This window comes from Ambystoma mexicanum, chromosome 4q (genome assembly GCF_040938575.1).
Source record: "Ambystoma mexicanum isolate Mex_15411 chromosome 4q, UKY_AmexF1_1, whole genome shotgun sequence".
NCBI classification, from domain to species: Eukaryota; Metazoa; Chordata; class Amphibia; order Caudata; family Ambystomatidae; genus Ambystoma; species Ambystoma mexicanum.
In genome coordinates, this window is record NC_090928.1 from 309,481,247 (window position 1) to 309,506,813 (window position 25,567).

Consider the following 25,567-nt stretch of genomic DNA (forward strand, 5'->3'; position numbering starts at 1 on the left):
CATTGTGTTCTTATACTCGTATTTATGCTTCTTCCTTTATAATTGAATCTGAGCACCAGGATACAAAACAAAAAGAAAATATGGATTGGACGTTGTGCTCACACAGGACATTGGAAAACTTGAGTTGTCTACAGTATTTGCACGTCAAGGAGAAGAACACTATTTAGGCCCTAGTGTCCTGTGGGCAGGTTGTGGGCATTCTCGGCCAATAGGTGCTCAGAATCCTGACTTAATGTCCCAACCGAAGCAAGGGTTTTAAGGACTCCTCCCTCACGCTCAAGAAACAAGTCAACTCCCTTGCCTCTTCTACTACTTACACCTGCAAACTTATCCGCGCATCCAGACCGTACCTATCCAGTGCCAGTTGCATCACCCTAGCTAATGCTCTTATCATGTCTAGGGTAGACTACTGCAACGCCCTGTACTCTGGAGCCAATAAATACGTCACAGACAAACTTCAAAGACTGCAGAATAATGCCCTGAGAGCAGCACTAAACATCCCCTACAAAGAGCACGTCACTAAATACAGGGAGGAGGTTAACTGGCTAGAAACAACTGATAGAATCCTACTCAAAACAGCCTCCCTCACCTCTAAATGTCTAAACAACCTAGCCCCCCCATACCTTATGGAAAAAATCAATAGGAAAACTTTTACGCGACCCACGAGATCTGCCAACACCTTTAAATTAGAGACTCCTAGGTTTAAATGTTCAACTGCGGGAGGAAGTAGCTTTCCGGTCAAAGCTGCTCACTGCTGGAACAAGTTACCACTCGACCTCAGAACGGAACAACCGTACCCTAAATTCAGACTCAAGATAATTAAATGGCTGCGTACCAATGACACATAACCTGACTAACACCTAGCACATTCCCACCTTTGCCCATACCGTATCTTATGCTCACCTGGACCTTCCCACTCCTAAAAATAGCCGAATACACATCCCCCCTACCTACCTAGCCTATATGACTCCAGATTTATAGCCTGACCTATAAACTTGATCATACAACCATCTGCTTAGACAGTCTCGCTAGAGTGACTTGGATATCCCAACATATGCCCTAATCTTGTACATATGTGTGTATATATTCCTGTATATATTTGCTCTGTCTTGCCTATGTGCTTTACATACTCAAGCCAAATACTGTAACAAGCTTAACTTTTCCTGTACACTGTTGCGCCCGGCTACCCAAGGGTTTGGCGCGCATTACCAAATAAATAAACAAACAAACAAACAAGGAGGTCTTTGGGAATTTAATTTCCGGGAATACCTCCCTCTCTCTGTGTTTTGGCTTTCAGTGGCAAATGTGTTGGGTGGAAGATTTTGACTTAATCTGATGCACCTGCTAAGGCTTTTATTACACCTGGGGGGAATCACGAACCTTGAATGGCATGGCAGGGGCAAGCTCAGCATCCGAAATGCTTGGCCTGGGCAAGGGAACATGGATATGCTCTTGGATGCCACAGTGTGTGACGTCATTAGGGGCACTGTCACATGCAGAAGGAAGCAGGAACAGTGGTGAAGCAGGCTGGGCTGGAGAACAAGTTAAGGTGGGCTGTGGTTGTGGGATAGGAGTGGTCCGGCTTTGGGGGAAAGAAGGGAAGATTGGCAAAGTGCATAAGACCCACAGTCCGACAAGAAGACTGATTGCAAGCGAATAACGGGTAATAGTGCCAGGCATTTGCATGGAATCCTCCCTTATGAATGGCTGAGTCAATCACACCAGCAGGGCACTGAGAAAATGATATTTCGTGCAGCAAGTAAATGTATATATATTCATTGGATCTGATTAGTAAGACACTGGATGTGACAATCCATCCAGACAGTAGAGTAACTTTGCTGAAAATGTTGCTGGGGGAACATGATGTCTAAATGAAAGGGGCCCCTGCCAAAAAGAGTCGGGCAAAATGGTGTGCCACAAACGGTTGGGGGTGCAAACACCCTCGCCCACCCTCCTTAATGTACGCCCATGCATCCAGAGTGCCTACTGAACTGAACCAAAGCTCTATCTATGCCACTGGTCAGGTGTGAGTGGTGCAAGGGATAGAGTGCAAGACACGCCAGAAGCAGAGGCAGAGCTGGAGGCATTCTTCACATGTGCCACGGGGACAACTTGAGATGCCTGTGAAAGAGGCCTGCTGCTGGATGGTTCTATTGTTAATAAAGTTTGCCTCGTTTTTTTCACTGTTTGAAACATGCGTGCCTCATGTTGTGAATAATAATATCATCTATTTCTTAAATAGAGCTACACACCCATGGGGACCAGAGCGCTGAAATAACAGAAGCCATTATTATCCCACAGAGGGGTACTCGATTCATCGACCTCAGAAGGATGAAAGGCTGAGTTTACCCTGCCGGGGCTCAAACCTGCCACAGCAGGCTGCGCTCAGATATCAAGGGTGAGCGCTCAACTCGCTGAGCTATCTGATCAGCTGTGAATAAAATGTGTGAAACAAACAACCAGCATTTTACATTTTGGGAAGTATTTTGTTTACCATTTTCTTCACAACTTAAGCAATCAGCTGATGAGGGCTGTGGTGAGGACATAGCTTTAAAACGTATATGGCCCATCACAGTTAACAACCCCAACATTAGAACTTTTAGTGATGATTGGGAATTTTGCACATGGAAGGGTCACTGAAGACAAATCACTGCCTGCTCGCCAGCCTTCATCTAGCAATAGAGCTGTAACTCACAGCTCCATGGAAAGCCACAGCACGTAAAGGTTATTGAGAGCCTAGTAGGAAGCCCATTCGTGACAGCTCTGGTCCCAACGCACACCTTCTCTCTCAACAAGCCTCTCTAATCTGACAAACAGATTGGTTGGCACAGCCACAGGTGCCCGGATGTCTGTGCAAGGATGAAATAAGACACATTCCAATCGTTAGGTGCTTATCTAGTCCTTTTTTTTTTCTTTGCATTCTGGGACTTGTAGTCCAAGATGAATAATGGGAAAAGTGGAACTGCAAGTCCCAGAATGCAAAGAAACAAACCAGGACTGGACAAGCACCTAGAGATTGGAATGGGTCATGTTGGCAACAAATAAACTACTGTCCGAGGCGCAGGTACGCCTACCTACACACCATGCATTAGAACCTCAAGGAGAAACAATGACATATATGCTGAGTTTCTAGTTTTGTCACTATTGGGTGCAATGGAAAGCTCCCAGAGAGGAGGTGGTTTCCGTCGCGTGTATGTGCCGAGGGGCTCTGCATCAAGCTTGGTTGGTTTGTAAAGCCAGGCCCTCAGGATGTACTGTTGCGAATTTCATTCTTATATGGCAGACTAAATATCTCATACTGACTTTTCTGTATGAGGTTCATTGTGTAAAACTGTATAAAACCCCCTTTGATTCTGTGCTCTGGGTCACATATTAGGAACAGGGAAATGATAATGAATTCCAGGCTCTTTCTGCACAGCTCTATGCTTCGGCTGCCTGATTCCCTGCTGGATTAATGGGTGATGAGCTGTGGGTTTCGACAACAGTTATGACTTAGCTGTGTTTTTGTTGGGAATAAGATCCGCAAGGACGTTAATTAGGGAGCGCCAGTGATAGCAGATGGCAGCACCTGCTATTCCTGGCAATCTCCTATGCACCCCTGGCTCTGCCTTGGCTCATCCAAGGAAGAGGGTTTAATTTAACCGCTTGAGTTAAACCACTAATTGGGACCAAGGAGGCCCGTGCCCAGTCCCTTTTGTTACGTGGAATATCCTTGTCCTGGAAAAGAGAGGCCGGGTGTGCCAATATTTCTTGATAATGGAATTGAAACTCAGAGACTGCGACTTGTCCAGGATCACACAACAGAATCACAAGAGGCTTATGGGATTAGAATCACTTGTGGTTGCCTCTCACAGTTCTATAAAACGGTAAGACTGCGGTTGAACAATGTCTCTGGACCAAGTTACCAATGCAGATAAGACTGGCCTCCTCCATCTGGCACCTCAGGAAGGACCTGGAGACCCTGCTATTCAAAGAACATCTCACCAATTGCTGATCTCTCCACTCAACCCTACTTCTCCTCCTCTGGAGCTTCCTCTCCCATTCCTCTTACCCATTCCAACTTCTTCTGTTACCCCACACCCTGCTTGTAACCCCCTCTGTGTGTTCCTTATTTACGGTCTCCACCGTTCCCCAGCTCGGTTTCTTGTATATATTCACTGAAAAAACCTTAGTTGTTAAGGTGAAGTTAAGTTGTGCAGGTTTTACCAGAACAAAACCCTTGAAATTCAGCGGATGTGGGAAGTCATGCCCAGTTTAACTCAGCGCGCTCCTGTTGATGCCCCACATAATGTCATTGTGTATCCTTTCTCTTTCAATATGTATGTGCTCATGGGCTTTGCAAAGGGAACGCGCAGAGATAAGCTGGTCATGACCTCCTATATCAAGGGTAGAGAGGAGGGTACACACGGGTGGATGGAATCCACCCACTTTTTTCAGAGGGTAGGGCTCAGTCCCCCTCAGCTAAAATGAGAAACATTGAGAGTCCTCTTTTGAATTTATGAAATAAATCCGACTTCAGGGATCTAACCGCAGTCGTCATGTTTACAGGTCAGGCCCTTCACCACTGCCCTATGTATCCTGATGAAAAATAATATTGCTTCTCGGATTTTAAAACATGGAAAGGTTCTCCCTCCTGGGGAGAAGTAACGCCATCTGGAAGATCGTTACAATATGTAGACACCTATTGCTACTAAAAAGCACTGGAAAAGGTAGGCTGTTCCTAGGGGCTATGGTGGGGATTGTGACTGACTTGCAGTTTGATCCTCTTTATTGCTGCAGAACGTCATATTACCTGTGAAACAGGAAGACATAAGCCTACTCCATAGGTCGTTGAGAGTCAGTGCCAGGGCTTGTCAGGGGAAACAGCACTGACAACTCCAAACCAGAGGCCCACTCAATGGCCCTGGTCAGCAAGAGGATTTGGCTTCATTTTTTGTGGGCAGGGGAGGGCGTGCCTGTTTGCCCTCCTGCCCATTTTCTGTTGTTTACAATCTCATACCTCAGTGTCCATGGTGGACACCCTGCAAGTTACCTGTATAGTGTTTGCGTGGCTACATCAAACCTGTGGCGGTTCTGTACCCAAAATATTTATGCCATTGCTTATTTGGGTGTGCCGTGTGATGGTTGCCATGGGGCCCACCATGTGGCCAGGGTTGTGACAATAGAGGAACAGGAGTGGGATGGCTGATGGATATGATCATTGTGCTGTAAGTGACTTAGGGAGCAGAAGCTCAGCCGGAGTGAGAATTCCAAAAAAGTAAGTCAAAGCAAAATGCATTGTCCTCGCAAACAATATTATGCAAAGAACATTAGTAGATTTCTGTTGATGTTTCCGATCTTTATTTTTCAATGAATAACTTCCCTTGAGCCTCCTTCCAAGTTTGGTGGTGCAGTAAATGTTTGATAGTTATTCCATTAGCACCACTTTTTTGCCAGTAATGGAATTACCACCATTTTTACCGAACCACCAAATTCTGAGAATGGAGGTGAAGTGTATATCGTTGGAAATCAATAAGCCGCTTGAGAACTACTGCTGGTGGTAAATGAGCAAAAATCCCTATGGAGTCAAATTAACTGCAGACATCAGAATTCACACTGCCTTAGCCCCATTCCTAATCTGGTGGTAAATCTGCTGGACCAAGTGGTGTTAACTGTAACCAAGTTTAGAAGCACTTCTGTGCAAATAATCACAGATTTGCCATCAAAATCATAATGAGGACTGTAGTATGATAAATGCACACTGCCGTGAACCTTGCCTTTCTGAGATCTCCTTCTGTACTTATGCTACTCATGCGCCGTTACAGACTATTTTCAGAAAAAGTATAGCCCAAGGTGAATGTAGACTTGCACGTTCAGGCTGATCAGAGAAGGTGTAGAGTACTAAAACGTTTCCTGCATGAGAGGAATACCTTACAAACTCGATCTCTGTTAATTTCAACATTTCAATTGCAAAAACATTCTGTGGCCGTGCCGCATTCAGATAGGGGAGTCACTCTCTCGGTTCACTTTACGGTTGGCTGTCTCTGCTTTTGTTATTAACTTCCGATTCAGAAACGCAAAGTTAGCCAGCTAAAAATACTTTGTTTGCCAGCCGGAAGTGCTCATTGGGGAACTCCACATCTAGGGTTTAGTTAATGATGTCATGAATCTTACAGAGTTGGACCTCACTCAGCCATGCTGAAACGTGTGCACCGGGGAGATTTGATTTTGAACCGGCCGAGACTACACTGCTCAAAATAATGCTTTCTGTAGTCTGGATAACTTCAAAATGCAGAATTAAACAATATTAATTTTCTACTGCTCCAATCATTCTTGCTTTTTACATTTGTTTTGATATTTCATTTTCCCTTATTCAATTCACAAGGTTACATTCCAAACAGTTAATAAGGCATGTGTCATGCAGCCAATCTGCACAGTAACATGAAGATACATGTTTCAAGTAGGGTCTTTAAGGGTCTTTAAGGGATCTTGCAAGGTTGGGCAAAATAAGTAATGAGAAACAACTTAGAACTATCTTCTGTAACAATAACATAATGGCCTTTCTTTTCACTCAACTCAATCAGGGTTCCATGACACCCACACGTCGGGAGTTCCGCTCAGTAAAGTGGAACAATGCCCGCGGGAACATTTCTGATTGAGCACACAGTTCTCCAAACTAAATCCAGAGCTCTTCTGACACTCAGAAGTAACATTTGGAGTACGGTTAGTAGTTCATGAAAAGTCATTATTATGCAGTACTGAGGGAGACAACAAAAGAAAACACGCAGACAGAGAAACCCTTCCAAGTTTAGATGGGCCACGCAACCTCCCGGCCACCCCTTGGGACTGACTTGATTTATGCCTCCGGGCTCAGTTAGTTTGAAAACAGGACATGGGAATATTACCATTCATTTGTAGGGAGGCTCTGCCTCCCCAATTAACAGAATATTCTATGTTGTGGAAGCCAGACATTCACAGTCTAAGCAAGAAAGCCATCTATCACACAATGAATCGAGGCTGGAAGTGATTGCAATGCAGAGCTTTCTTTATGTAGGGGTGGGTTGATTACATGCAGGAGGTTCACAGAGGGGTGAATCTGAGCGGAGGAGTTCAACATGCTCGCCTGGTTGAGGCGCTGGTGCAGGTGCCCGTGATTGTGGGTTATCAAGTGACCGATCAACTTGACGGTTCATTATGGCAGGACTGTAGGAGCCATACATCTCTTCAGGGGACTCTTTAGGTGGGTGTACCCCTTGGAGTGCTAGAAAAAGTCAACAAAATCCTTTCTGGTTTTTAGGACCTGCCAAATTTGATCGATATTGTTTGAGGTCTTTCGGTTGCTCTTGTCATTTCCTTTTGGCATCTCGCAAAGTTCTAGTCCTGCATTCAGTGAAACTTACATTAGCGTTGATGTGCTAGTCCTAAACCCCTTTTCATTGTTTTTGGTGGCCCTTAGAACAGTGGGACTCTAGAGCACCTCTTAAGTGAACAGTCTTATCTAACTCAAAAGTAGCATTCTCTAGGAACTGCTTGGTGACCTCACCTTGTGAAAAATAGTACCTTTTATCCAGAAACTTGCAAGACTTGCGTGAATGATTTATGAACATAAAACAAGCTGGACTCTTAGAAGGGAGGGCATTTGCTCAGACTGAATTGTTCCCAATCGCAGAGGGTTAAAACAAGAAGAGGCTTACAACTAATTACATGCTGGCCATCACAATGCCCCTCATGGTTGCCACCAAGTTAGCATGTCCCACGAAACAGTGTTGAGACATGGCTGATATTGAAAACAGCATTTCAGAGACCGGGTAGGAGTGGAGACAGAATTACACACCCACACGCACATGCGGGTGAAAAACAGAACAACTAGGCCAGATCCCATTGCTATGGTAGAAAAGATAATATTATATTATGGAAATAGAAAAAGAACTGTGTGAGTGTCTCTGTCACCGGAGTGTGTCTCTGTCACCGGTGTCACCTTGTGGAAGGAACTGGAACTGGTGTGGCTCGGATTGAGTGCCCTTGTCACTGGCATCTTCCAATGGAGGAGCTGGGGCAAATCAAAATGGAAAGAGATAACGCTTCACCAAAGTCACATATGCAGCGAGCATCTGTGCTATGGCTGCACTAATATATCAGGGTCAGAAGAGGGGAATGGACAACATTAACACATCCATACACGTCTCTATTTGGCACCTGCGCAAAATGGATTCCTGTCTTCCCTGTACAACCTATCCCCAATTATAACATCCAGTGTGACTTGCAAGGTAGGTATAGAAGTTGTCCAATAGGTTTGAATTGTCTACTGCCTAAATACTTTAAAACAAATAACAGAATTCGAAAGTAAAATAACAAATGCATTCAATCTGAAAAAATCTTACAAGCATACTGACTGCCTACAATAAGAAACCACACTTATTGTGGTGTATGGATGCCAGTGTTTGGTGGAACAAGCGATTTGTTCTTTCCTTTTGGGATAGGGTTTTCAAAGTTCTCTTCCTGGACAAACCCGGAATAACAAAAGACAGTCACAACAAAACAAATACAGAACTGCCACATTTTGAAATGTTTTCAGAAATAAACTTCAAATAATACAGCTTGTTCTCCAGTTGACCAATGGACCCCGTTCACCTATTGGTGTTCCCTTCAGGGAGTTCCCCATAAAGACAAAAACGGTATTACTTGTTTTGATGGACTCCGGGGAAGAGCCGGTCGGCTTTCTTTGTGTCGGCTGTCTTTCTGGAAGTGCCTGCCCCAGCCATATGTCCTAGGCCTTCACAGCACCAAATTGTCAGTAAAACATTAAACGCTGATGTAGATTTTGAAGTAAGGTTAGTTTGTGAAAAGACTTTAACACCCGCCAAGACCAAAAGAATACTAAGAAAGAGAGAAACCCTGTCCAGTTTATCACAGGGCAGCCCTGATTTATACATTTGTGCTCAGCTAGTTTGAATACAGAAGAGTGCAGTATCACAATACTCTCAGTTGTGTGAGCCAGAAAGTCCCAGATACCTAAAGGTCTCAACGTTCGGCCTAAGCAAGATGCGCATGGTGCTGTGAAACCTAAATGCTATCATGTACTGACATTTCTTCATTGTGCCCTTAACACATTTTGGAGGGGAAGGCTTTCTCTAAGCCAACTGTCTTGGCATGGCAGAATTCAGACATGATTATTTTTCTCCACGTTCCTTTTTCCATGTTAAACCTGCACCAGCCAAAATGGTTTCCATTTTCCGTTCATTTAGGGCCTTGTGTCGCAATGATGAATCCCTCACTTATGTCAACGTTGCATTTCTAGTTACACTTACAGCTACAATTTGCCTTAACACTTCCCAGAGAGGATAGTAGACCCACAGTCACTCAAAGTCCTAGGGTTTTTAAGCTTCCAGACACTTAATTCTTGTCTCCAAGTTTGGTGGGGTCCAGTCATCTGCTTCTGATTCTGGATACAGCAGAAGCTCCCTCCAGTCCCACACAATAGTCTTAAAACAGACTTGGTTTGTGATTTGTACAGCTAAAAAAAAAAGAAATAGTCCAGGAGGGAATTTCCAGCCTGATCGCTTGTTGTTTAGGTTGTGTATCTCATCTCTGGCCAAGGTCCTGGCTCTACCACCAGAAAACTCAACCTTGTTTACCTCCTCGATGATTCACAACAGTCATGTTCCTAAGGGAGGCTCTGTATCCACCCATATCTCTTCCCCCCTTACCCATGTTTCTTCTTCATGCCTTAATTTGCTCTATCCTCACTCAGTTATGTCACAGACCACATGACCTCATTCTTGTGTCTCTAATGTCACTCTTGTGGTTCCCTACCACCCCCTACATTGCATTCCTTCCAACCGTCCTGTTGATATTCCACCCACCTCTTTTTGGTGATCTCTCATCCTTCTTCTTCCTCCCAATTTCATTCAACTTCCTCCAAACAGCTCCTGACAAAATCCTCTCCCATATTCATAATTTTCCCTCAACTCCTTACCACCTCTTTTCCAATGCTCTTTCCACCACCAGCCACACAACTCCTTAGCACCTCCCCCCTAGCACTTTTTATACCACCCTTATCGCAAATCCTTAGAAACTCCTCCTGGTTGTTCCCATAAACCTCCCTCTTGGTATTCACTCCTTCTTTCCCTTGCTTCCACCAAGGACATCTTCCTCTGCAATATTTCCAACTCCTTGCTGGCCTCCAGCAAAGCCCCCTCTCTCCTGCAATCTCTGTGCCTCTCTCACCACTCCTTACACAGTCATAGACATACACACACACACACACACTGAAGCAATGGTTTTTTTTGTGTGTGCCTTAGCCCCTCCCACGAGGCTGTCCTCCTACAAAGCGAGTGCACCTGAGGTTGATAAGGGAATACGTAATGTGATTGACTTGTTCAGTCACATTGCTTCAGTGCTATTAAGGTCAATGTCGCCGAACAGGGCCACAGAGAATCCTAACCAAGCTCTTAAATGACTCCTCCACCATCTTGAACGGGACATGCGCTGGCTGTGCACTGCAAGGTAGATGGCCCTTGCAAAGTGTGCAACTGTCTCGCTGTTGGTGGCTTTCTGATTACCTTCTCACCAAAGGAGGCCCTGACATTCTATCAATACAACTGTGTCAAATGTTGATCACATGTATTGATTATCCAAAAACACCATTTTACTACATCAGACTTTAGAGTGGCAGGACGAATCCTTATTTGGGGCATCTATTATAGGGACTGGGGGAGCAAGGGAGTGTACCCTTTGACAACACTATGCCACAGATCTGCAGCTTGGTGTGGTGGACCTCCAGTTTGCTTGTCCTACCATGTGCCTGTTCCCTTGCTGTTGCTTAATGCATTGATTATATGGCACACATTTTGCTGTTTATACACTTGAGCGAAGATTCAGCCATCCCTGTGTGCAACATTATAGGCCATTTACCTTCCCTGTCGCCTTTCTTATATGGGGTGAGAATGATCAGCTCTTTTCTATTGATACCTTTTTAGGTACCTTTTAGTGGATTTAATGTGATTTTCAATTCTTGTACCAGTGCTAAGTGGCAATATTTGAACAAAACAATGGAGTGGTGCAACATTTTGCATCTCATTAAGCACCACTCTTCAGTGCAATATTGCTCTCACATAACACCAAATTGATTTTAAATGTGTTGTTGCACAAATTATAATTGTTCTTTTATAACGCGCTTAATACCGAGGACCAATTTCTAAGCTCGAGCCCTAGATTTGAACCTGTGTTTCTATGCGTTGTTTAGCTTCCAAAACAAACGTGTTGCCCCTGAGCTATCCTCCCGGGCCGGGCCAATTGGTGTAAGCACCTTTGTGCTTTGTCTTTGAGTATTCGCATGTGCTCTGTTTTTGAACATATGGGAGCATGAACGCAATCTTCCCATAGCAGTGGTGCAAGTGGTGAGTCATTTGACATGGATATAGTGTGTAAAACAAATTAGGAAACATGGAGAGAGCCTCAATTTTAAGTGCAGACGTTCTGGAATAGCGTATCGCTTCATTCATGATATGTGTTTCTTGTCAGCTAACACAAAAAGGGTGCACGTATGGAATGCAGATAGTTACCTGCTCCTCTAAGAGGCAGCACCTTCCACATGGCATAGAGATTCACACACAAAGGGAGCATTCCTGTGAAAAGGGGTTTATTCAACTGTAAATGTGGCAACACAAAATGATAAAAGGCCCAGTGTGTCAGAAATGTTCCAATGTAAACAGTGTGTTTCATTTTTCAGGAGCAATTTGAACCTTAGTTTATTCTCACAAGAATATATATATATTTTTAAAAGATAACAGTGATACTTCATACATTGTCGTAGAAGACTATTGTAATTACACAATGATTTGTGGATACACAATTTTAAACTATGGATTATATTACTGTTTAAATGGTTAAGAAGTCAATGGTTTTCTAATGTGGATTTTGGCAATGCTGATTAGCTCTCAAATGAAATCCCAGACAAACTCATTATTCTGCTTGCATGATTAAATGGCGGAAGGCGGGGGGGATTATGTGCCACATGAGACTTGCCTGGGTTGTTTCGAATGGATAGATTTATTTGTCTTCTATTATGAAAACACATTAGGTTTTAGGTTCACAGAACAAAGGGTCATCTCTACCAAGATCCCGAGATAATGAGATGCCCATACCCTTGTGAGCTCATTTCAATACTTACCATCTGAATCCACAATATCCTGACCTAATAAGAATCAGAACTGTTCACATGTGTGAAGCCAAGACAGACTTAAAAGGCTGGAAGGCACTTAAGGTGTAACCTTTTGACATCAGTTAAGGCAATAAAGTCGGCCAGATGTCCAGTAATGAAAAATAGACAATGGGGCCTATTAGAGCTGTTTAAATGATGCTTACCCATGGGTTTTACAATTCCAAGAAATAAAACTTAAAGTTGGAACCCTACTGCAGAACTACAATAGGCAATTGGAAGTAATATAATTAATGCATTGATAAATGGTTTTTAGCATAAATCTGCAATGATATGACGTAGAATCAAACAGAAACATGTGTTATGACTGTGACATCCTCCTCTATCAAATGGATCTAAATCCCAATTGCCTACTGTTTTCAAAATAATAAAATTAGGAATAGTAATTACTTCATGAAAGCGTATTATACATATCGTACATATTCATGCCACATCTCTCTACGTCTGGCTAAGCAGGGAAATCACAGAAATCCATATTCATCAATGTGTGATTTTGTTACAAGAAGATATGGACCAAAAATGATTTTGAATTCCAAAGTATGAAAGCAGTCAGTCAGCCCTACCTTTCCAAATGTATAGAAAATATGATCAACCTATGAAGATAGTATGTGTGTATTCTCCGGGAGTGTCTGACTATTGAGCAAGCCAATGAAAGATTTGACCAATCAAAAAGTATAATATCACTATGGCAAAGCATGGGAATATCAGCCATAATGAAAAGGGAAACCCAGACAGATAAAGGAGAGGGAAGATTTTGAAAGCGACCAAGAAGGGGAAAATCTGATCCAAATAAATGAGTGCTGATCCTGGATAATAGAGGGAGATGGAAGGGCCTTGTCCATGAGGCACCCTGAAGCAGATTAACCTGAGGCAGACCTATTTTCCAGAAAGAGTGAGAACAAGATCAGGAGTGGTCAGCTGGAGGTCAGCTGACTGGCAATTCCCTGGGAACACTTGAGGGTCTCTACTGACTCTGAATCTTAAAGTATTATTCAAAAGTGAGTATGAAAACTCCCCAAATTTAATTAGATAAATCAGCTAAAATCAATCCCCTGCTAAATCCTAAGAGTCACAGGGAAATGTAAAGGTGGTTTCCACTAGAGGAAACCTATTCCAAATAGCATATGTTGATATTATAGTGTGAAATGCAACAGTGTTTGCTCACTATATTTAAGGCCAAGAGAGATTTGACGTCTTGTAGAAAACACAGAAATTGCGCACACAAGGCGCACAAGCTGATAAATTCTTACTAACAGAATGAGAATAGGATATTGTAGTTTGTTAGGGGGAGTTACATCCTGCTTTCATTGTAATTGAAGCTGAGTGAGTATACATTTAAGTAAGAACAAAACTGCTTTCTCCCTGCTCTGTGCGCTGTGTAAATTGAATCCTGTAGTATTCAGAGGTATAGTCAAACACTACTTCATAGCCTAAATTGAGAATTGATAAATCAACGTCTGTGAAAGCAATGCATATTTTAAAAGTCAGATTGCAGTGTGAGGGAATTAAGCATTTTTAGTCCTTTTGAAAAGATGCACTTCTAAAAAAATGCTATGATTTCATTAATGATTTTGTGCTGGTGTGAGAGGACCCCTTACTAAATATACCCAATTAATTCAAAGGAACTTGGGGGACATAGTTGCTGTCCTTTCAGAAAGTCAGAATTTGGGGTGGATACACAAAGTAGATAAAATCAATGTTGTGCTTAGTATAGTTTTCCTTAACACATGCCTATAGAACCTCATGCCACATATCATAGTTTGCACTGTATTTGCATGCATATGCTAGATCCCCACATTCCCAACGGGATCAAATTAATTTAAATTTTTTTACATAAATGTCATTTTTCTATGCAACTTTTCTCAGATGCCACTTCTTGTATTTGATTTAGAAAAAAATACAAGCTGTAATATGCTATTTATTAATAGAAACTAGTTTTATGTAAATTTGAACTGAAGCGAGTTTTAATACACTGACCAATAAGCAGCAAGTTTTGTTATAGAATTATGGTTGCTTCTTAGAGCTTGCATTGTATTGCTTAGAAATGCTAGAAATATATTCACGTGATACATGGTGTGACTACATGTGTACACTGTTTCTTAGTGAGATATCAAAGGCTGGCCAATTTTATTTCTGTATACCAGCTTTTAACTTACATTGAGAATTCATTATGGTGACTTCCTTGCATAAAGTAAGGAAACCATCTTTGGTTTTCTTTCATGTAAATACATTTGAGTTTTAACTAAAAAACAGCCTGTTTTGTGTCCCAGAATTGCGGGGTGGGTGTTTATACCAGGGAATGTTAGATCAGAAATGTCCACTTAGTGAAAAGAGTGACATATCATTAGATATCTCAGGAAGTGTATAGCTTACTTGAGCTTGGCAATGATGAGCATGTCACTGAAGAGGAAGAGATGCCTCTCTTTGGTCTTCATGTCTTGTGTCAGCTGAACACATTCATGCAGGATCAGCTCTGAGTTCTCTGCGGAGAGGCCCAGTACGAAGGGGCACTGCTCGATGGAGATCGGGCATCCAAGGCTGTCCCTGCAACAAAACAACACAGAGATGCAACAAAGTGGGTCAATGTTTATGTATGGTTGTTAAATGTGACACAAATACTACATTATCGGTATTGTGAATTATTTTGTGCATTCTGTTCCTGAAATATTTTGGATGCATTTACCCACTGCTGTGGAGTTCCGTACGCTGTGGGAAAGTAAAGACAAAGTCCCAAACTCACAAGGAAGGTCAACATGGAGTCCACACGATGATTCAGGAAACTGCTGCAGCAATCAATGCAATCATTGTATCATATTTATTCCTAAATATAGCATGTTATACAGACTCAAACACAATGATTAATACACTATAACATTTACGTGTTTTGGAGTTATTGCATATTGAAAGAGTTAGCATTTTAATTTACTATTACATTCGTTTTGACTGAAATTTGGCAAGATTTTAGTTTTTTTAGTCTCAACGTAATTGTTGCAATGAACTGCTCATGTGTATTTTAATCCACCTCCTCCAATGTTTCACGCATGTGAATGCATTTAGATCTTTTTATTTGTACATGCCCATTTGACAGTTTGCTTCATGCCATTGAAAATCCCACACAGCCTATTTTTCCATCTTTTGGCACAGATCCTCGAAAGGCAACTCCCATGGAAAAAGTAGGACTGTAAGAGAATTAAACCATAACCTTATTGTTCTTTCCTCCTAACAGATAAAGGGTTAAATGTTCACAAGTGACGAAGATAATCCTTCAGTAGAGACCCAACTATATGGAAACGTTGACCAATTTTGAAAGTGGAAAATATATTTCACACTAATATGAGGGAGAAGATGCCAGGGCATTCCTGTCAAGTGGTCCAGTATCGCTTGTTTTTTTTAAACTGAAACACTCCATCTCGAAACCAGAGCAGCCATTAGGACCTATAGTATTTCATCATAATTACCAGAAAGTTGTAGAGTTCTACCATCTCTGATTTTGCACAAGGGATTCCTGGGTGACGGTTAATTAGAGACACTTTCAATAGCACAACCACACAGAATATGCATCTTTTCCCAAGAAATCAAATAAGAGATAGTCATTTCCTGGTGCCTCCAAATGATAAATATACAAATATTTTGCATTTTGTATTTGTTTTGCTTGGCTGCAATGTTGAAGGGAGTGCTAACGTGATCAGGTACCTTCCATTAGAGCCTTTGTGTGCAGAAGGATTAGTTCCAATTTTTGACTGATCAAATATTCACAAAGTTTGACCTATCCAGTCTTATGGGTCAGGGTGCTAATTTCAATAAGCCTCTCGCAGGGGGGTCATTACCGCTTCTTGCAATGCCCCGGGGCCTGCCTTAAAATGACTCTGCAAATAAGTGGCAGGTAGACAAAAATGCTGCCAAGATGTTGGAAGCCATCCTAAGTGAGTAATTTATTTTTGGAGTCTCTCCTGTCACATACCATGAACAGTTGGAGTTTGGGGGCATACACATATAGCATCACCATATTTATAGGAGAGAGTACCCCATAGATTAGGATGGTTTTGAGTAGTCAGGACGGAATAGTATTACATCTTACAATATGTTCTCAGTACAGAGCAGACAAGAGTGCAAAGGTCTTAGTTGTTTTACTTACATAGTGACATAGGTTCCAGCTACTCTTAGGAGAAGTTGACACATTGGGACATCCACCGGACATACTCACAATCCCAAAGTTCAGCCTCTACACGCCTAACATTCCACAAGCTTTCAGAGATGGCCAACAGAACAAGACGAAACATGCCTCCATTTCGTACATATCATTCATGAATCAGACACGAAACAACTCCATCTCATCCTTACACATCATTCAAAACCAAACACAAAACCAGTAACAGCAGAAATCATAACACCAACACCTTCCCCCAGATGCAGAACACCAACACCTTGAAAACAACACAAACACCACGCCGATAACAGAAGATGACCCAGATCTTTTACCCTGTTGGTGCTTTTTACCTGGGAAAACCTGCAACGAAATCCATGACTCAGACCTTCTCAGAACAAACGACATCTTCATCTTTGGACCCACACAGAAACCAAATTTATTAGGCAGTATCTTGCACCCACTTTGTGTGTATGTCTTAAACAATGTATATTTAATGAATATCCTGAACCAATTTTCTATGGACATTAAGTCAGTCCGGATGCCATTTCTGGAGACAGTCATAATTTGTATCATTGATAATGTACTTTGTGATGGCATGAGTGATACCACGTGTGAGGGAGGTCATGAGCAGTACGTGGTAGAGGGAACACATGGAAGCTATAAAGTTTTGTGCTTTAGATATTTTCTATCACAACCTTAATATCGCTGTAGCTAACTTTTCTCAGTAAATGTATTGCTTTTTTATACTGAAGCAGGGGATGCTTTTCTCGGGAGGAAGCCTTAACTTCACCTTAATTAAAGTGTTTTCAGTAAAGTTAATGGCTCATATATTTAGAAAAAACTCAAATAACAGAAACAATACGTTAATCTGCTTTTTTTTCTGAAGGCCATATTAGATGTTTCGGAGTGTTACATGCAGTCCATGGCTTGTGATTGAACAGTGTGTGTGTGTCATGTACCTTACAGATGAATCAAAGAAGGTCTGTATGCAAAACCTGCAGCCCAGGTTTATTGCATGGGTACGGTACATGAATTTGTATTTGGTCTAGCCCAAAACCTGTTTGTCTGTACATGATAGATTCCCAAGCGTTGTGTTGATGTCTTAATAGACATTGTGGAGATGTTGCTTCAACAGGAGTTTGGTAAGCGTAGAGAAGCCTATGCATGTATGACCGTATGTATGTATGCCGTGGAGGTTTGTAAAGTGCAAAATGTTCGCACTTAAACATATTGGTACTAAAATCAAAGGGATATGAGAGATGTGATTGCTAAAGGTCTCAGAAAATGATTATGCATTGCAGTGTGCAAAGATGTGTACAATTTTGGGAGAAGGCAAAATGACGTTTTAAAGTGTGGTGGACTGTTTTAAGCTTGTTAATAAGGAAATTACATAGTAGTCAGTCCAATGTAATCATCAGTACCAGTCAGCAGGTCAATTGCATCTCTAGAGGAAAGATGCTGTAAATGGACTTTCATGGATGGCCCAAACACTCAGCTCGCATGTACACAGAAATGTCAATGCCACAGGAATACTGAGCATGACTTTGAGCTGGTGTCTGCAACCTTTCACACTCCAGATCTTTGAGACTATAACACTCAAGGTCCATCACCATTGAGCATGCTCGCTATGGCTGATGAGAGTTGAGGATGTTGTCCAAAACATCCAAAGAACCAAAGGTTGCATAGCCCAAAGGTAGGGTGTTACCAGATTTGTACAAGATCCCCTTGGCAGGCCAAAAGCTGCCACAACAGTTGACATTTGGTGAGCCCTATCAAAAGAAGGACCTTCCCTTCCGTGCATGGTCACAGCTGCATGCTGCACAAATGCCACGGTATGGGACTAGCAATCTCATGTCATGCACAAGAGAGCCATCATGCCTAGCATTCAATGTATGGTATTAGTAGGTAGTGTGACTGAATGCCATCTTTGAGAGGGCAAAAGCCTGAGTTCTTTTAAAATGTTTGGCAATATTACACAATTATACAGCCACAAACATTGGATGTCATAATATTGCCAGCTTGGGGAGGTCCCTCATTCATGACACAGCTGGGTGTGTATTAATGTCAGGCCTGGGTGCATCCGCAACAACCATGCTGGACCCAGCACATGAATGTTCTGGTTTGATCCCACTGAGGAGAGGCAGCACCTTCCTCCAGGGAACAGGAACCCTCTTTATGAGACTGCATTGGAAATGGTGCTTCAAAAACAGTCCCACCATGACAATGGCCCTCTCACACAAGGGTGAGGATTACTGCAGTCTTTCTGAAGTATCAGAGAAAGGGAGCAGAGTTAGAATATATAAGGGAGTCTTATATATTAGTTGATCCATATTGTGGACATTTGAAGAGCTATTTGCTGGAACCTGGTTGAGAGTAAAGACTATTCCAAAGTTCTCTGCCATAGAGGTGAATACCAGGATCTCCAAGAAGAAGCAGGCTCTACCCCCTGTCCACCCCAAGGAACATTGAGGATGACCAGCTGGACAAGGCCAACTGTAACTGAGACTGTGGTATCCAGAACCTCAATGGAGGTGACAGAAGCCTGCAAGTGCTCTCTACAAACCTTCCCGGAAGGGAAGGGCAGAACAATGGCCTTCCAGCAACCGAGAACTCCAGGAGCATCCCTTTGACCTAGTTCCTGCCTGAAACTGCTTGTGAACTACACCAACCCAGACATCGCCTGCCTGTCCCAAGCTTGTTCACGGCATATGCCATGCTGCTGCTTGGATCGTAAAACGTGTTGGACCCAGTTGATCAGGTCATCAACCCGACGGCGAAGTACTACCTCAGGAAGCTCCTGAAGTCTGGCTCAATGCTGCTGAGTCCCCATAACCATAACTAAAAGTGTTTGACATCATCCTGTTCCCTTGGCCTGCCTTGAAGAGGCCCTAGTAAAGTATAGGACCCCACTCTCTTACAGTTTTAAAGAAAATCTCAGTGCAATTGAACATTGCTGCTGAAAGTCTTGCCTGTGTGCACCTTGTCTTCAAACCAAAGTCAGCATTATTAGGGCCAGATTCTCGTAAAGCAGAGCAAATGAAAGGAGCGCTGAGAATGTGCTGCTTTCAGAAATGCTCAGGTCACCTTATTCACAGATAATGACCTGAGTTTTTCTGGAGGGGCTGGACTGTAGCGCAAAGATGCGCTGCCCAGTCCCCTTGAAGACATTAGTGTCAGGAGCCTGACCCAAAACAAATGTATGACAGGATCCCATTAACCATGTGGATGCTAGCTGTGGATTTCACTCAGACGTGCAGTTATAGGGCCAGTCTCTGTGAAATGACAGAAAAAAGCATTTCCATCACCATTTTGGTGATGGAAAGGCTAGTGAACCGCAGCTGTCACACTTAAACAACAAATCATGAGAGGCTCAGAATTTAACCTGCCATCATTTGCACCCCCCCTGCGCTTGTTCTGAACAGGCGCAGAATGAAGACCCTCATTTCTGGCCATTTTAATGGATCCCATTTCTGAATTCGGGATGCACCTTGAAATTCCCATTATTGCCAATTTATTTGCGCAAATGCACAAAGGAGAAAAGATGTGCTCAATCAGATGCCCTTTGTGAATTGGGCTCCCGCAGCGCAAGTGAGGAAATGCACCACCGCCCAAAAATATTTTTTCTTTTACATGGGTGGGTGATTAATGTTTGTATTAGTTGTATTTTTAGTTTCATGGCACTTTTTTATTTGTACATAACTTTGTTTGGACATTTCTTTTATTTTGGCACCATTGTAATATTGCTGTTTCGGAGGGTTGTGTGCAAGCTCAGATCCTTTTTAAAAAGTGTGGCCTGCCCTCCACCTGTGCTTCCTCATGATTGGGATCACTGCTGGTTAAGTAGTAGTTTGGGGCCAAGTGGGTGTTTTGTCACTACTCATCCCTGTACTCCTGCAGAGCAGTAGTCATTTTGTTATACTGGTGGGCAGCAGTTGACTCTGTTGCAGTCTGCACCCATAGCTTAGTCATCTGAAATAAAAGACTGGGCTTTCAATGTTAAAAAAAAAAAAAAAAACTGGCGGTTATGTTTTGATTTTTGCAAAATGGAACTGAACATGGACTCAGTGAAGGGCTTGAAGTCGAGAGCGCCTTATGAGCTTTGCCAGGAAATGAGACGCCTCCATGACAGTAAGTTTAGCAAACCTGAAAGGGTAAAATGCCTCAAAGCTTTTGAGGAAGCTGGGGTGGTGGAGAATACCCAGTGGGCCAGTAATGATCTGTAGGCCCCAAATCAGATATCCATTCTAGTGGGGGCGTGGGGATGAAGTAGATGGAGGCAGCAATAGTGATATTTGTTTCCGCCATTCCTCATAAAGGCAGGATCTGAGAGATCCTGAAACTCAGAGAAGTCCCGGGATTTAGTTAGTTCTCAAGAATCAGCTAGGTCACAGTGTAGGCCCACTGCAGCGCAATCGGCAGCTAGGAAGTGCTTTTTAGACAAAAGGAGGGTGGCCTTAGCAAAGACGGAATTTAGCAGCCCTAGCAGAACAGAAGTTGAGAGATCTGGTATTACCAGAAGTGACCAACTAGATCTTGAAGGGACAGGGGAGGCACGCAGGCAATATTCTGAGTGGGAGGGAAGTATTTTCAGTATAGTGGCCCCCAAGGAAAGCCTAGGTGCCACATCCCTATGGACTTAGTCCAAACACATGAGGTGGCAAATACATCAGCTGAAGTCATTCCATAGGCCCGCATGGAAATACCCTTTAACTCCAAAAGAAATGAAAGGCCCCAGAGCAATACCTTTAGGGAGCTCACAAAGAGAGACAACCAAACTTCCTAGGAGTTTAAACACCTCTCTTTGAAGTATCTGAGTGGGTGCATCACTGGCAACAGAGTTAATCCTTTTGTGGGAATGTTTACTTTGATTGCATGTGAGCATATCCTAAAGAATTGTGAGGTTAAGTTACATCAGTATATAATGGACAAGACTATCACAGACCCTAGGGGGTTTGCAAAGACTGCTGACGGATATGTGAATACTTGCAACCAGAAAATGGCATAGGTGACCACACCTTAAGCAAAAGAAAAGGATCCTGATATAAGTAAACAGGAGGAGGATGAGAACACAAGTTTTCGCTCTTCTTTGAACAAAGGCACCCACAATCATGAAGGGAAATCCCAGATACATAAAAGAAGAGCGAAGATACCTCTAGCACTGAGGCATCCACTCCCTCAACACCAAGAGGATGTTTTTTGTGTGGGTACTTGATCAATAGGAAGGGGGATCTGGCCTGCCAGGGTAAACCCAAACAGGCCGTTGTTACTGCTGGTCTCATAGAAGAGACCATAGTCAGTGTTGGAATCTTAGCCAATGAAGTACCACTAGTTGGGCAAATGGCCAGATGTTCCCAAAACACTCTGAGTGGAGATGGTACTGGGTCTCCAGTGGGGGCACCAGTTCCCATCAATACTTAGATGTTTGTGGGTCGTTGCATTCATAAATGGGGAAAAGACTTTTGCCTTGCGTGACACAACTGCTAGTGCCACAACAGTCAGAGACACTGGGTGCCACCTGGGCAGCACATAGATGGTCCAGATCGCTGCATCAGAGCGTTTTATGGCCTTAGCCAGAGCCTCATGTCAATGGTAGAGTTTAGCTGGAGAGAGAAAACGTCCATGTCAGTTTTACGCTGCTCTGAGACTCACACACCATTTTCACAGTACATGGCCAAACGCTCAGGTAATGATGTTGTTTTACATGCCACCATTAATGTTAGACTAATCCAAAAGGCATATTTACAAAGTTCTAACATGCTGTTGTCCAACGATTTTTCCCGGTCCTACACTACTACAACTCCTTGACCAATGGTTTGTGCGATTCATTTTACTTCACTGTTACCAATTTGGCTGATTGCTGATTTAATGTTTTGTTCATTTGTTTCACTGATTTTCATTATATTGGTGCATTCAATTTAATGTTGATATGAATTTGACAATTGCAATTGTATTAACTACATACAGTGCCCTAAGCCCTGAAGACGGACATAGTCCGAAATGCATTGGCACACAACCATAAGGGCACGGAACCGGGTGGGGGCGGGTGGAATTAAGCCTCTAAATTAAAATGTGTGAATTTGTCTAAACACATGTTACATTGTGTCTATTGATTATGATTGTTACTTTGATTAAGAAGCAATCAAACAATTTCAATTGCAACTCCAGTGGAGAGCTAAACGTGAGTACACTTGGAATCAGATTTATTTCGGACTCTTTCTTTTCTCATTTATTGGTAACCTTGTGCCAAGGTCTCAAGGTGTGTTCCGATACTTACAACTCTTAATTTAACGAACTTTGAATAATTAGCGGTGCCCACTCTCGATCACCTAGATTCTCCTTACAGTCTTGCCACAGTTCTGGCTAGTCAGGTGGGGCGACCGAGACCCTCTATCTGAGACACACACAGCACTGCCATCCTCCTTCATCGTCATTCGACCAATGAAGCGAGTGTCAGTCATGGCTTTTGCTTCCACCTTCTTCCCCCCCCAACCCTTTCTCCTGACTCTCCCTCTGACTCTGTCCTTGCCAACTTGCACCTTTCCATCTCTAAAACCCTTGATCCCCTTTCCCCTGTCATGAGGAGCCACCTAAAACCTGCCTCCAAGAGTAAAGGCTGGTATGATTCTGATCTAGCATCTCTGAAGCGTAAGTGCAGAATTGCTGAAGAGAAGTTGAAGACCTTGGGCTCACCGTCTGACAAACTGGACTACTGCCTGGTCCAAAGGCAATATCGTTTCTCAATCCGCTCCAGGAAGAGGGCCCATATTCAGGCCTGCATCTCCAGAGCCACTAACAATATGGCTGAACTTTTCAAAATCTGCAAGGAAGTGCACGAATGGAGGCTGGTCAATTTGGGTGCATGGAATGGTAGCACCATTTTCGGTATGCTTTAACATTTTTTTTTTTGGTGGTTGGTGCAAGCTACTTTGGTTGGAGAGCATGCAGGAGCAGACTGGAACAGATTCTGTCTGGTCGGCGTGGAAGAAGTGCCTACACCCAAATTGCAAAGCTCTCCTAGCAGGGTTCTTCGACCTGTTGAGCCTGGACTGACAATGCAACGGGTGTGCAATTTTGTTATTTATCGACAACAAATCTGCTTTCCATTTCATCAGCCTTTTGGGTGACATTAATTTGCAAACACTGGTGGATCTGGCCAGGGATTGTGGCGTTATTGCCTGGACTGGGGTATCATGCATCAAGCAGAGATCACGCCCGGGGGAGGACAACATTGCAGTACATTGTATCTCCCAGTGTCCAAGTGATTTCATATAATAGAAGTTTCAGTCTTCGAGTTGGTCCTTTCCATTTAACCTTTATTTCTCTTCCCTTTTGCAAGAAGTTCCAAATTTCTACATTTGGAGGGCAGACTCAGTGTCGGAGGGCACAGATGCCTTCTGCAGATCTGGGATTTGCACAGCATGTATGCCTTTCCCCTCTTGTAGGTTGGCGATGCAGGTTGGCATCTTCTGGTGTTAGCATAAAGTACAATCGGAATCTGTGAAGGTGGCCATTGTGGTACTCTGCTTGTCCTAAAATGTATTTATTTAATTTAATTTATTATTAGCTCATAAGAACTTTTCACATTTAGAATTACACAAATATAATGTACATATTTACAACACATATATTTAACTTTAAAATAACTAAAAATCCAAAAACCATACTCTCTTACTCAGTTCTTTCTACATAAATAAAACCAATTAATACATTATCATCACAGTTAATAATTTACCATAAAGTGCTTTCCCCCAAGTCATTTTCATCATATCAATGCTCAGTTTTACTAATCCATAAGTTCCTTTACCTTCCTCCAACGTTATAAAGCGCTATGTGTGTAGATTTGCTTTCAATGTTTAAACAGTAGCACCAAAATGCCTCTCTCTTTATACCTTGATAATTATTAACTAAACTGCCCAGCATATTCATATACAACGGGCCAAGTTCACGACAGTCAGTCTGAACGTGTCGAGCAGTTTCCTCTGTCCCTTTTACTTTACATATACTACATGTTTGTTCATCCAGACCCACTCGAAGTTATGTGCTCAAGTTCAGTAACACTGGGAGATTGTTAGGGGGCCCGGGGTCATTATCTCTTCAGGTAATGCCCCGGGCCCATAGTTACAGGCCAGAGTGAAGCCTCGATCCCCTGTGTGGGAAGATGGCAGCCTCCAGCCGTGTGGTGGCTGGGAGCGGGGATTACCTCGTTCTGAGCCTCCTCAATGGCGGAGTGGCTGCCACACCCCCCCTCCCCTGCCGGCGAAGGAAGGAACGTAGTGCCTAGAGGGATTCCCGGTCAGGTAACGTCCCAGCGAGGGCCAATCAGATTGATTGTTACAATCTGATTGACCCTCGCCGGGTACTAATTCTTAATAACAATATAAACTGCTGCAAGGCGGGAGCCAGGCACAGTGTCAGGCAACTCCGTGGAACCCTGTATTTGTCCTAAAATCTAACTCTTCAAAATGTGGTCAAATCAACCCAAGAAAACTGTTGCCTGTGAGGTCTAGCAAAGGGCACACAAAGCATGCGCACACAAAATCTCCCCAAATATCTGGAAGTTTCTACAGAGGGTAAAAGAAAAGGAAAGACTCTTACCCATTCGCTTCTTTATACCCCTCACATTATTTCAGAAGTCATCTGATTTTATGAATTTACTTCTTACAAAGTGAAACCTGATCCTGCAGTTTGTGCAATGAAATCTTGTATTCTATGTCAAGCCCTGAGGTGAGAATTATACTTTCACCTCCTTTAACTTTCCAGCAGTTTCAAAACTTATACAAACCTCTATTACATGTAAAAAAAAATGTAAACAAGGATCTACTAATGCCATTCTCCCATCTTCGTCGTGTAGTTCCATAGACCACTTCCACCTATCTGCACCCAATGATGTCACGTCCTGTATAGGTGCCTTCCTCTACTTTTCTGCTCTTCAGCAAAGATAAATCACACTTTTGTCTGCAGAGCGTTTTTATTAATGTTAATCGCCATTTAAAGTGCATATTTGTCATCTAACGCACTAAATGATATTTGTGTCCATGCCAGATCATACGAATGTGAATGAGTAGAGATTACACCATTTTTACTGAGCGTTGACGTTTATTCATTTTGGGGCGAGATGTGCACAGCGAGGCATTTGGTTGTTCCCGGACCCATCCTCGTGGAAGAGGGAGACGCCTCGAGAGTGGGTGGAGTCCGTGGGCCGGTCAGCTCACTTCGGGAGA

General features: G+C 42.9%; 1 protein-coding gene across 5 annotated transcripts in view; it reads right to left on the reverse strand.

Annotated features, from left to right (window-relative positions):
• The window catches only part of TAGAP (T cell activation RhoGTPase activating protein), a 757,603-nt gene that overhangs the window by 256,613 nt on the left and 475,423 nt on the right, over positions 1–25,567 (reverse strand). For all 5 annotated transcript variants that reach the window (XM_069607892.1, XM_069607891.1, XM_069607890.1 and 2 more), the window contains one exon: positions 14,573–14,743. In XM_069607892.1, coding sequence (XP_069463993.1) covers positions 14,573–14,743 — 171 coding nt within the window. The remainder of the gene's footprint in view (positions 1–14,572; positions 14,744–25,567) is intronic.